The sequence below is a fragment of the Myripristis murdjan genome, chromosome 3 (genome assembly GCF_902150065.1).
Source record: "Myripristis murdjan chromosome 3, fMyrMur1.1, whole genome shotgun sequence".
Taxonomy (NCBI): Eukaryota; Metazoa; Chordata; class Actinopteri; order Holocentriformes; family Holocentridae; genus Myripristis; species Myripristis murdjan.
The window spans coordinates 3,890,729-3,904,794 of NC_043982.1; the positions used below are offsets into that span (position 1 = coordinate 3,890,729).

A 14,066-nucleotide genomic window follows, 5' to 3' on the forward strand; every position below is an offset into this window, starting at 1 on the left:
TCCTCACGTTGAAGCTGCCGGAATAACACCGGAAGTTGCGCAACTTTATCTTCAAAATAATATTAGAAGATTGGGATTTAAAGAGGGATTTTACAGCAGCCTGGATGAAATCAGAACACAGTCAGTATGGAGGAGAAACTCCACATAGCAACATAATGGAAGTCCTTTTGCCCTCCTACATTTTGCACTTTAGACATTTTTCTGGCACCCTTATGAGTGTTACAGCCTCAGTTTTAATATAGGCAGAGCTGAAACAATTCTGAACATCAATGGACTGTAGTTTTGATAACTGACTCATTATTTTAGTTATTTATCCAGGAACATCAAATATTTGCTGGTTATAGCTTCACAAATGCTAAGCATTACTTGTTTTTCTTATAAACAGGCACATAGGAACAAAAATTTAGTAAATGTAGTGAAGGAGACAGACCTGCTGTCCTGTACATCATTACAAGATTATTTATTTGTTTGATTGTTTGTTTAGTTACGGCTGCTGGGCAGACAGGAAGCAATTTGAAGACCGCTATGGGCTCAGGCGACTTGTGATAGACATCTGTCATTACTTTTAACTTTTAATCTGGAAAAATAATAACGAGATCAACTGATACTTGTACATATTCGTTAGTTGTAGCCCTTCATCTACCTAGGCCTATCACAAAAAATAAATAAATAAATAAATAAATAAATAAATAATAATAATAATAATAATAATAATAATAATAATAATAATAATAATAATTATTATTATTATTATTATTATTAGCATTAGTATTAGTATAAAAGCAGCCACCCTTTAAAATTAAAAGGTAGGCCACCCTACAGTGACCCTGGGAAGCATTCTGTACTTCTAACTCTTATTCACAGAGGTTTTTACTTAGGCTACTTTACTCAGACGCGTTTCAGCGGGCTTGTCAGTCGAGGTTGGGGACTATATTTTGAAAGTGGCGAGCGGAAGTGTCGGCCTGTATCGTGTGTGTCTTGACGGCGGCTGTTGGAGCGTCAGGCAGCGCTATAGATGCTGTCCCATCCTCAGATCCCACCCGACGGGGCTGCAGCAGCGCACCGCTCCTCCACCACCAACACCATGTCGTCCGCATTCAAACCCTCCCAAGCTTTCTGAGCCGCCAGCTGAGGAGGAAAGCCCTGTCAGCCCGCCGAGCCGCGGAGGACAGCCAGAAACAAGAGGAAAAACCCTGGAGAAATACACGCACACACACACACACACGCACGCACACGCACAGGCACGCACGCACACACACAGGGAGACGAATATTGCAGCGACCGTCAAGGCGAACTCACTGCGCCGCGGAATAGCGCTTTTCGCTGCAGAAACGCATCCTTTTTCTGAGTCCGCCTCAGGCACCCGTCAGCATTTACCGCTTGCAAACAGTTCCAGGTAAAAAATGTCATCGTCGGGCAAGGACAACAGCGGTCATTATGCCAACTATGTGGGACCCTACCGGCTGGAGAAGACGCTCGGCAAAGGACAGACAGGTTAGTGTAAAGCCTGTGCATGATGCTGACGGAGCTCCAGTCTCCTCAGCACCGCTAGATGTGCTGTCTGCCCCGCTCACATTCACTGGGTGGTGTTTTCGTGCTCTGTGCTATTTCCACATTATGTGCTCTTAGTGTGGGAATGCGGGAAATGTCTAATAATAGCACGGAGGAGGATGTAGGGATGCGACTTGGCAGGATGCAGCGGATGGGGTTATGTGAGATGATGCTTTGATGATGATGATGATGATGATGATGATGATGATGATGGCAGTGGTGGTGGTGGTGGTAGTGATGACGTGCCTTTAATTCTTGTTGTCAGGCAGAGAGAGGGCTCGATGATAATGGAGCCATGTGATTTTTTTTTTTTTTTTTTTTTTTTTTTTTTTTATCCCGTATACAGTAATACTGTTATTGCATCCATATATTCCACGGGCCCCCACTCTGGTTTGGCTGATCTCTGCAAAACTAGGCAGGGCAGAGCAGAGCTGGAGCAGCCAGGTGATGGTTGCTCGTCCGGTCCCAGCAGTGACAAGATCACATTCAGCTCCTGTGTGAAGATACTGCATCTGCAGCACCACTTGTTTCAGCACGTTTGTTTCACTTTATTTTTATGCCTTTTTGCACACTGGCTAAGAGCCACTATGAAAAATAAGATCTGTCCATTGACTGTGTCAGCAAACTGTAAGTCCCTGTAGGAGGATCTTACTGGTGCTTTAGGAGATGCAGCTATGATATGGTCACTATAAGCTTCCCACACACACACACACACACACACACACACAAAAAAAGGTTCAAAAATGGTTATCTTTAATGGACTGTGGAACCACGAAGAACCATCAACTGCACAAAGCACTACTTTATTTAGTGGATGGTTCCTCTCTTTTGGGGAAAAAAAAAAAAAAAAAAAACTTATGAAAATGGTTCTTCATTGAACCAACTGGCTCCACCAAGAACTATTTGGTTACAGCTCTCTGAAGAACCATTTCACCACCACCTCAATGAACTTTTTGATGGTTCTATAAAGAACCTTTGGGGGTTCTTTGAAGAACCTTTTAAAGAGATGGTTCTGGAAAGAACTGGGGTCTGAAAAGTTCCATGTGCTGTCAGAAATGGTTCTGCTGTAACACCACTCTCAAGAACTATTTTCACCTTAGTTGACACCTTTAGTTTTCCATTTACAATTGAGAATGATCTTCCATTTCCATGTACCCTTTCTTTTCTTTCCTCTTTGACAAAACTATTGCTGGTTCTCCAAAGAACTGTTTTATGGCTTTGTGAGACAACATGTAACTATTTAAAGTAGTTCTTAAAAAAAAAAAAAAAAAAAAAAAAACATGGTGTGAAAGGTTTGCTGTGAAACCGGAAAAGGTTCTCTTATGGCATCACTTTGAAGAAAACCGTTTTGGGTTCCAGCTGGCACCTTTATGTTTGTGCAGAGTCAATATACCGTAAATCCCTTTAGGCAGACTTTATGGTATTAGAGTGATTTTTGCGTCATGGTGGATGAGTGACTCAGACTCAGTGTTTAAAACACCTCAGCATCTGCAGTCACATACAATCCAGCCAGAGATGATCAAGGTATCCCCCTCCAGCTGTAGCAGGTAGAGGCTATCCTGTGCTGTTCCCTCGGTGTGTGAATAATTTATAGCCAACCAATTAACTGGTTGGTGGAGTTGAATTGTAACAGCCTGTATTGGACGGCCTTATGAAATGTTCATCATATTAATCATGCTATTTTTATTTACTGATGGAATAAGGCTACAACACTAGACACGCACAATCTCCCTTTGCCTTGTCCCTTGATAGACTAATAATAGTTATTCAGTGGGAGGAAAAGTAAATGATACATCCATATCCATAGTGCCAGCACACTCTGCCCTCCTTCATAGGCCGAGTGTGTGTAGTGTAGCTGTCCCACAGGACCATCTCTACTGTCTTGACCAGGTTGCCAGAGACCCACAGATCCCAGTAACAGATGTGTTCCTGTTCATTACATTACCAGTACTGACTATATAGTATAGAGCTAATCTTCCATAGCTGACGGCGCCTACAACCATCCCATCCCAACTTGTCCTGCCCCGTCCCATCCTGTCTTTCCCCATCCCACCTATCTTATCCCATCCCATCCCATCGATTCCTGTGCTGACAGCCGAGCCATCAGCTGACCTGGCTGTCTAATGCTGTGTTCCAGAAAACACAGTCAGGTAACCTGAGTTTCCGGCTTCTTTCTTTTTGAGGACACATGCCACTGATGTGAAGCACTGCTCTTTATTTACGCCCGTGTTCTGAAAAGCAAAATGAAATGCAGCATCTCTGTCCATTATGGCGAGTCAAGGCACATCTCCCGGGAACACCGACCAGAGATGCTGGTGCACCGAGAGGCAGAACGACAGGCACCTCCAGCTCCGGTTAAACTTCTCGTGCGATACAGTTTGCAATTAAAATAGTGTCACCCAAATGAGTAGAGGCATGAACACCGCTACATGGGCAGGTTTTGCTGTAGTTTAATTCAGCGCAACTTTTGTGCACTTTGAGCTTTATTTTAAATGGATGTCTGAAGTTTGCTTCCCAAATGGTTGAGTGCGTTCCAAAACCCCACCAGCATTCTAGCTAAATCACAGTGACATTGGCATTAGATTACTATCACAATGCTTGCAGAAGCACAAAAATGATTTTTTTTTTTTACTTTGATGAAGAGCCAATAGTAGTTTCATTTATTGTTTGTTTTCACAGCTACAGTTGCACAATTTGCAAAAGCTAAAAATGCAGTGGATAAGAGTCTGTATGCTGGGGTATGTGCAAAAAGTCTTAACCTGGGTCTACCTTGTCTATGGGAATTAAAAAGCTACAAAAGCTTCAGTCTTCAGATTATCAGATCAGATAGCAACAAAAAAAGAATGTTTGTGCGGTACCTATGCAGACACTCATTCATCAGGCTTTTTTGCCTAAGGTAGATGGTGTGTGAGTTACTGTGCTTCTGATCCCTGTATGCTGAATTTCTCAGTCGCAGCACCCAAGTAAACTCCATGATGTCTTAACCACTATCATCAGTACAGGATCAAAGTCTTTACCGATATAATCTACCAAATCAAATGTAGTTGGGTTTTTAGCACTTCTCATGGGCTTAAAGTTGCACTTACAGACTCTAGCTCCATGTAAACTAGCTAGCTAACACTGCCAAATATCACCACAAGTATCACAGAATTTCTGCTCTTGCATGGGGATCAGTATTTTATGTTTGGCAAATGGAAACTCTGCGGGTGTCTGTGTTTCTTTCATGGTTTTGCAAATGCACGGAGGTTGTAATTACAACCCACCAGCTGGGAATTTTGGACTTGTGACTTGACTGGAATGTGGCGTTTAGAGTCGGACTCGTGTTCGGAACTCGTGGCGTTTGCTCCTCGCTCTGCCCTCTGGTCTGCTGCTTCCACTCTGACTCGGAATCCACATCGAGAAATGAGTGCAAATATGCTGCAGGCATTAATGCTTGTTTTTCTCACACACACACACACACACACACACACACACACTGTCTTTCTCTCTGAGCATTTTGATAGCATTTGTAAAAACACACATATATAAACATACATATGTTATCTATATGGATGTAGTGTGAGTGTGCATGGGTGTAAATGGGTGTTTTTTGCTTGTGCATGAAACTGCTCTAGTGCGAGCCCCAGGAGGAGTGAGGCAGAGCTTGCTGACAGCTGTTATGATGAATAGAAAGCCCCGCTGCTGAGCGGACACAGAGGGAAGCCCATGCAGGCCCTATGATTTCTGCAAGGGAGAAGACAGACACAATCATGGAATTTGATAATGAAGACATAATCAGGCAGAAAACATGGAATATCATGGAATATGCCAATGTGTGGATGCAATTTTTAAAAATCAGAGGTTTCCCTACCATTTTAAGTGTTTTATAAGCCTAAGCCAAAAGAAAACACACACACACACACACACACACACACACACACACACACACACACACACACACACACACACAAAAATGTAGAGTGTCTATACCATGTTATGGTGTCATTTTTCTGTCCTCTGACTGCTGTCATGTGACTGTGTTTCTCTGGGGGCAGCGCTCAGCCCCTCTTCCACACACACAAGCACACACACACACAGAAAGAGAGAGAGAGAAAGCGAGAGAGAGAGAGAGAGAGAGAGAGAGAGAGAGAGAGAGACAGTGTGCTACAAGAAAACTCACAGCAGTGCAACAGCATCAGCAGATTTATAACTATTGAAGCACTTTCTTTGATGAAAAAAATACTGTATCTTTTTGTTACAAATTCATTAATATTTATCAAATTTTGAATATTTTCTTATTGAATTCTTGGACTTTTATCCATCCACATGATTAGACACTCACTGATGAAAAAATGTGCTTCAATCGTAAAACACCAAAAAAAAAAAAAAAGAATTTAGGGAATAACCAAAATGGAATCTGGATTGACATTAAACCTGACCTCAGGGAGTGACCTAGCATTCCAGACGCAATACAAATGTGGAAAAAGTTTAATACTATGCAAATGAGAACAAAGATTTGGACAGGAACACACAAAGGACCAAGCCAGAGATTTTGCCTGTTCAGCGTAATATCTACAAAATATCTATACTCTATGTCTCTGCAGATCTTTTCCCAAAGCAAACAGTCAAATCATTTTTCCTACTTTTTATCGAGCCATTTCGATTCATTCCACTACGATACGAAAATGAACTTTCAGAGCCTTCAGACTTTCTTCACACCAGTACAGTTGTCTCTCGCTATAACGTGGTTCACCTTTCGCGGCCTCGCAGTTTCGCGGATTTTTTTTAGTGCAATTTTGCATTTTTTTTTTTTTTTTTTACTGGACTTATTTTTCTACGAAGGTTTGAACTTTGAGAGTGTTTAAACAAGAGAGAAAAGTGAGAAAATGTTAATGCCTGTCTGAGAAAAGTGTACAAAGTGTGTAGTGAGGGGTTTTACAGCCTTAAAACATCTAGATTAATTGTAAAAAATAAAGCTGACTACTTCGTGGATTTTGCCTATTGCGGGTTATTTTTAGAACGTAACTCCCGCGATAAACGAGGGACCACTGTATTCTATCACTGTGATAAAGTCCTCCTCATTAGTTTTCCTAAAAGCAGCAGCACTGCTGTATTTTCAGGACATGAAATTGGGTGGAGAGAAAAGGTCCCTCCACCAGAAAATAGTCCCGGGAGACTATTTACATTCCAAAGCCAATTATCAGTCCTGTTGTTTGTGAATGCTGATGACTTTGTTAGCTGCAGAAGCAGAACATTAGAAGCTGGCTGTTTCAACCAAAAATTCATAGTTGAAAATCATGCATTTTGATTGCATGACTTGCAAAATGGCTTGTTGCAATGTAGAAAGTGGTGAAATTGTAGTAAAGTGGCCAAACATTCAGAATCACTGGGACGGTCCCGTAGCAAATTGCTATGTGGCTCACTAAAGTAGAACATAATTGTAAGAATACATTTTCCAGACACATGACATGGTTTTTATTTGAGCATAAAGAAAAAAATAGGCATCCCTAAACAGTTATTTCCCAACAAATGTGTTTCAAGGTGAAGCGGTTCCACGGCACGCACCGTAAGAAGGCGGCTAGACGCCACTTCAAGCTTTGGTAGATTCAGTTGTTGTTTTAGTTTTGGCCTCAGAGGTTTGAGCAGCCAGGAACATCTCTCAAAATTCACAGTCTGACGAGTGATTGATGTCTTGTCCTAATTATTGCGTGTGTGTGTGTGTGTGTGTGTGTGTGTGTGTGTGTGTGTGTGTGTGGTGGAGTTTGAATGGTGAGAGGTGTCTGGCTGTGCTGACTCTGAACAATTAGTCAGTGTGTTTTCATGTGTGGGGGGTTTGAAGTCCCCTCTTTTTACTCGGGCTTCCCAGGCTCCATTCAGCGCTTATTTTCTAAGTGTTGGCCCACAGTGGGGATGGTTGTCATGGTTTCATCTTGCTTCCTGCGACAATGGCCGTTCTATCCCTCTCAACGATCACAGCAAGACTGCGGCCGCCAATTTTTTTTGTATTTGTTCCTTCTTTCTTCTCTCCTTACTCGCCTTCCCATCTCTCCATCTTTCCTGTCCTTTCCATCCTCTGTCGCCACCTTTCGACAGTGCTTGTTGGCTAAATCAGAGGTTAAAGCTGCGTTTGAATGTGCTCCGATCTCGGAAAAAGTTCAGAGACGATATTCCTGACGTCCATCCTACATGCATTCTAGTGCACAGACATGGATGATTCCTTCTCAGTAAAACACCTTTTCCCTCCTGATGTACAGTCTAGTAACATGAACTGTGAGCAAAAGCTGCTGTGAAGTTGTTATCAAACACAAAAACTACATTTCCACCAAAATAAAAAATGTATATAGTATACATTGAAGCAAAGAGAATGCTTCTGTGCATGACATGGGGTGAACTCAGGCTTGCCTGAATTTCCGACTTGGAAATCTGATGTGAACGGCCATTTTATTGGACATTTCTGAGTGTTTTTCCTGGAATTTTGAGCACAGTCAAATGCAGCACGAGAGTGTACCCAGATAATGCAGGAATACACATGGCTTTTTATTGTTGTTGTTGTTGTTGTTTTGAGGATGGTGTATTGGTCATCTTACCCAGTAAGTGATGAGAGTGTAGCTCATAAAATCATGTATATACGCCTGTGAGGTTATTGACTATGGTGACACTTTAGGATTTACTATATTTAATGATAGTAAGCTCCATGTTAACATGTTAGCATACACTAAGCTTGTTTTTGTTAAGCCTACTAAGCCTATGTACTGTGTTTCTATCTTAGTTTAAATGTTGTATTAGTTCAAATGTTTTTATGCACTGTAAGCACTTTGACATCATTTGTTTGATATAAAGCGCTACAAATAAAATGTATTATTATTATTATTATTATTATTATTATTACTAAGCTGAGTGATAGCGGGGATGCTAACACTTAAGCAGATACAATGTTGAGTAAAAACAGGCTACATGCTAACAATTTAGCATACATATGATTGAGTGATGGTGAGTCGCTATCTAATTGATGAGAAAATGTTCATTTGTAGCGACTGTCCATGCTGTAATCTTAAATCAACAATAAAACCTGCTGTTTTAAACTAACCAAGGATAGTTATTTGTCCAACAGGCAGTGTAGCCAGCTCTTTTGTGGATTGGTTGATCATACAGCAATGTTGCTGAATACTTTAGGATACCACACATGAATAATATTGATGCCTATGGTTAGAAAAAGTCCCCAAATATGATGGCAGTTGCTTTTAGAGGACGTGGCCAAGGGGATCTGACATATACGGACCGAGCCAAGCAGGCAGCACAGCTGACAGGTGCTGCTGTGAGGGGACATTATTTCACTTCCCACCTAATTCATAAAAACCTAAGTTGAGTTGCTTACAAATGTGAGTAAACTCAACTTAAAGACGGCTTTTTGAGTTGATGAGTTAAAACCACTGATTATGTTACATTATCCATTCAAGAAAGCTTTATTGTGTCAAACAGAACATACAGTGTGGCACTTCAGTGATGAAGGACAGCAGCGGTGCTCTGTCCTCTCAGCGAGGTGCACTTCCCCCAGCTCACACTCTCAGAAATAAATCCAGACGGTTTAACATCACTTCACACGTCACTAAAAAAAAAAAAAACAAACTAAAATACACATTTGACCACCAAGTGAACACCACCTCTGCACTTCCTGTATCACTCCGCAGCAGAGGAGCACTAGCCGCCACAGACACAGAAGTATAGACTGCTTGAGTTTTTTTTAGGTGGACAAAAAACAAGAAAATTCTACTCTTGAATCTTTTTGACAAAGTCATTTCAAGCTCCAAAATCAAACTTTGTTAATTTCATTTCATTTCATTTCAATTTTTCAAGAGGAGTGAACTCTTCCTTTAACACTGTATGTTCATTTTTTTTTCCTCTGAAGGAAAAAAAAAGGCTACCCAGTGGAAGACAATAACATCATTCTTTTTTATTTGTCCATATCCTGTAACGGTGCAGGGTGAGTGTGTGTGTGTATGTGTGTGTGTGTGTGTGTCCCTGCAGTGTTATAATAAAAGTGTCATGTTATTGACGTGCAACATCTTAAAGATGGTATTCCCTGGCTGGTGGGGGTGGGGTGTTGTGGCGGTAGGCGAGAGCCCCAGCACAGATGGCTGCCTTTAGGTGGCTGAATTACAGCTTCATTATCAGCAGGTTGCAGGTGGTAACACTCCCACTCTTTATGCGTGTGTATGCATGTGTATGTCCATGTGTGTGTGAGGGTGTGTGTGCACGTGTGACAACTATATGAGTTTTTATTGCATATGTATGTGGATCTATATGAAGATATGTTTCTTGTGCACCCTCTCAGCCAAGGAATTAAATTGCTCCCGTATGTCACATTAGACATAAAACAACTGGAAAATTATCAAAGTCGTACATAAAAAAAAATAAATAAATAAATAAATAAATGTATAAAAGAAAGAAATTTTGGGAGTGGAAAGACAGAGTGTACATCTATTATTATGGCCCTTGGTCTGCACTCAGCGTGCAGTCGTTCCATTTCGGGGAGGAATAAGAGTCACTGGGAGGCCAGCGGCATGAAAGACGGAAACACTTTGTGTGAGGAACTTCTTTTTTTTTTTTTTCCCTCTTCTTTTCTGTGCGGCTTTCTCAGCGAGTCGGCGGCACATGCTCTCAACCGCGTTCAAACGCGAAGCGCTGACAATGCCTCAAACCGAAAAGGGGGTGCGGGTTAGACAAAAACCCCGAATACAAGGCCGTCGGGGGGGGGGATTTTCTCTTGACAGGAAGGGGTTAAGTGAAATTATGGCCCCCCTACTCCCTGATTCACTCTGCCTCTTCATTTGCCTCTTCCTGTACAGTACACCCCTTTGCTCTCTCTCTCTCTCTCTCTCACACTCTCCTCCCCAGCTGAGGGCTTGGTTTCCATGGCAACCGCAGGAATGCTCTCTTCTGTGGCTGGTTGGAGGTATATACTTGTTCTAGATCTACCTCTCTCTCTCTCTCTTTCTCTCTGTGGCCCCTCTGCCTAGCCCTGGGGGCTTTGCCTGTGCCATACTGACTGAGAACCTACCCCCCCCTCCATCTCTCTCTCTCTCTCTCTCTCTCTCTCTCTCCCTCTCTCTTACATTTGCAGTACATTGCTTGGCGCCCTCCTCCTCCCATGTCCCTCTCTTTCCTCTCCTTCCGCTCTCTCTCCATCTCTCCGTCTGAGGTTGTTAGGGTAAAGCTCAAGCCTATCTCTGAATCCCTGTCGCTTCAATGAGTCATTATTGGGAGGCGGCACGATTTCATCTTCCTAGCCCGGCTAATGCCTCTCTGTCTGCCAGATTATCTACAGCTTCTCCTCGCAGGACACATTCAGTCTAATAACCCCCCCCTGCCACACACACACACACACACACACACACACACACACACACCAAGCCTGCCCACCCACCCCTCCATCCCCTCCTATTGTCAGCTCCATTTGATTTTAAACAAACACTTCAGCATTTAGCAAAAAGGAGGGAATGGAGGAAAGAAGGAGAGCTTCTACTCAAATCTTTGATGGTTTTATTCGAAAAGAGAGAGGCAGAAAGTTTTTACCACAAAAGGAATTTTAGTCAAGTGCTGTGTTCAGTATACATACAGCATTAGTGGCTTTGCTTTCATGGGTGTTTAAAGGGATAATTCACCCATTTTTCCCCCGATATTATTTCACTTCCCCCCCAGCTGTTCTGTAGGACAGTAGTGTTTCTATCTTCCTCTCATTGTTACTGGATACTGGCTAGATGCTCCACATGCTAACTGTTAGCCTCCTGCCATTGAGCTGGACTTCCCCCCAGCTAACATCTACAAAATAACTACCTCAAAGCAGAATTTTTCCAGCCCGAAATAGCAATAAAAAGGCAGAACTATTTTCTTGTGCAGTCTGAGCTCTCTGTTCTGGGCCCCACTTACAACACTGGCCGGCAGGAGCCTGAAAGGTTTGTGAAATGTGTAACAGAGGGGAGCGAAGGAACAGAAGAAGCTCGTCACAACATTATTCACCGGCTATCTTTTAGTACTCTGGAAAAAAAACATGTTATTTTTGTCCTTCAGCATGCGTGCATGTGTTCAGTGAAGAAAACAAATGATAGCAAACTCAAGCAATCGACTTCTGTCTCTGGTGCTACTGCTGCTGCAGTCTGGAGTGACGCAGGAAGTGCAGAGGTAATCAGATCTTTCTGGATGTTTTTAACAGGGGAAATACAGTTATAAATGGTAATTGGAGCAAAACTGCTATATCTGTGCAAACGGTAGTCTTATTGACATTTTAGTTTCCGAGAACAACATTTCCAAAGTGATATTACATTTTTTTGAGAGGGGAGCTCACCTGGAAAGAGCATGTACCACTTGTCAAGGAGTCCTGATTGCAGTGTCCTGGGTTCGAACCCGACCTTAGGCCCCTTGCTGCAGGTCACCTCCTCTCTCTCCCCTGCCTTTCCTGCCTCTCTCTACTGTAGCTATCAAATAAAGCAGAAAAGCTAGAAAATAATCTTTAAGCCTTCTTCTTTTTTTTTTTTTTTTTTTGGAAATCAGTCTCAAAAGAGATCTTTATTTGTATAAAAATAAGAGAAGTGAATTACAAACACACCCATTCATAATTACTCCTTCAGCTAAAATTCTTACAATCATGGCTTTTTTTCTGTGCAACAATGCTAGTAGTATTAATCATAAAAATCCAATTTAACTAGGAACGTGTGGCACCGACTGCTGTAACTGTAAGTGCTGTTTTTCAGCAACTGTAAACTGCTGTAATTCAAGTAGTACAGTGATGTAAATCCAGATAAAAAACAGTATCCTTATTGCTTTCCCTTATTAAATCTATGTCATTCACAAAAGAGAAGATGAAGGTAAGGAGAACTCAATGAGTGGAGGATTTTTAAGCTTTGACAAAGGCGATAAAGAGGTGGACTGTAAAACTGACTGTCATTAGTTGACTTTAAATGAATATCAATCTCTTTTTATGGCAGTTACTTAATGAAGAGGGTTAGTATTATTTTAGTTTCCAAGAACAACATTTCCAAAGTGATATTACATTCTTTTGAGAGGGGAGCTCACCTGGAAAGAGCATACCACTTGTCAAGGAGTCCTGATTGCAGTGTCCTGGGTTCGAACCCGACCTCAGGCCCCTTGCTGCAGGTCACCTCCTCTCTCTCCCCTGCCTTTCCTGCCTCTCTCTACTGTAGCTATCAAATAAAGCAGAAAAGCTAGAAAATATTATTTAAGCCTTCTTTAATTGGATAAAGGTGTGCATTTTTAAGAATGGGTGAACTATCCCTTTAATGTTAGTTTCCCCATTCCACTGGTGGCAGAGACACACGTGAGGTGCATGTATGACTGCCTGTCTGCATTGTCATGCAGTCTGGTGGTTGGTTAATGGTGGTGGTGGACGGGATAAAAGCAGACTCGAGTAGATGCTGCTCTTAGAAGTGCTAAACGAATTAATGATGCAAGAAGAGAAAGGAAAAACATTTCTCAGATCAGATAAAAAAATCTTTGATATCGTGGGAACAAAAAGAACAAAGGCTGTTTATCATGTCTGCAGCTCAACAGAGAGATGCTGTTGGTGTGATTCAATTAACTAGAGCCATGCTCATCTCTGTCACACACACACACTCACACACTCACACATTCACACATGCATGCAGTCCTCATGGCTTGCCTTGAGCTTGCAGACGCCTAGTCTCTAGTTAGCTGGTTTTGCCGTCATCTTGCCCGTGGCTGTCACTCATTAGCAAGTCCCACTGCAAGTTAACATACTGCTGCTGAAATATTCAGGCAGCTTAGGTGTGCTGAGATGCACGTCTGTTTGTGTGTGTGTGTGTGTGTGTGTGTGTGTGTGTGTGTCTGTGTATATGTCACTGCTGTAACTGGTCTGTGTCCTGACGTGACTGGATGCAGCTTTTGCCCTCAGCCCAGGCCTGCATTACTCAGTCCACCCATTCATGAGTGGGCTGACACAGAAAAATAAAGTTGGGAATTGGAGCTGAAAATGGTTCTTCCGAGTGATGCCACAGGAAAGCCCAACCTTTCAGGCCCAGGCTCTTTAAAGAACTGTGTCAGAGGTGCCTCACAGACTGATAGACAACTGCTCTTCAAAGAAGGCAGAAGAGAAAAGGTGCATAGAAACAGCTGGTAATTCTCATTTCTTAAACAAAAAACAAGGTGTTTTGTTTTAGTGAAGAATCATCCACCACATAAAGTGCCTCTTTAGTAGTTGATGGTTCTTTATGGAGCCATACAGGCTGTTATCATCATAGAACCAGCCATTTTAGAACCTGTGTGCAGTTTCTGGACTTGTGGCATGCTAAGGATTAAAGGTAGAACGAGAACATTGTAATCAGTAATCACTTGTTTTATCTCAAGCCTTACTCAAGAACTCCAACAGACGAAGAGGCAGGGCGACATCATAGCGTCGTAGGAATCAAGTCTATCATCACAAAAAATGAAGACTAAAAAAAAAAACAAAACAAAACACCTCCACACTTCAAAATCAAACGTCTCGAGGAGCTTTGGTGATAATC

The 14,066-nt window shown here is 42.1% G+C and overlaps 1 protein-coding gene and 1 long non-coding RNA gene across 2 annotated transcripts in view; one reads left to right on the forward strand and one right to left on the reverse strand.

The window, feature by feature from the left end:
• The first annotated feature begins 1,392 nt into the window (after positions 1 to 1,392).
• Positions 1,393 to 14,066, forward strand: part of LOC115356916 (serine/threonine-protein kinase BRSK2-like) — a 172,863-nt gene continuing 160,189 nt past the window's right edge. The window contains exon 1 of the mRNA XM_030048213.1: positions 1,393 to 1,494. Within this exon, the coding sequence (XP_029904073.1) occupies positions 1,404 to 1,494 (91 nt within the window). The 5' untranslated portion in view covers positions 1,393 to 1,403. The remainder of the gene's footprint in view (positions 1,495 to 14,066) is intronic.
• LOC115356917 (uncharacterized) lies at positions 12,075 to 12,521 on the reverse strand. The gene is made up of 2 exons (XR_003928040.1): positions 12,463 to 12,521; positions 12,075 to 12,402 (listed from the first exon to the last, which is right to left on the reverse strand). It is a non-coding gene; the product is annotated as an uncharacterized LOC115356917 (long non-coding RNA).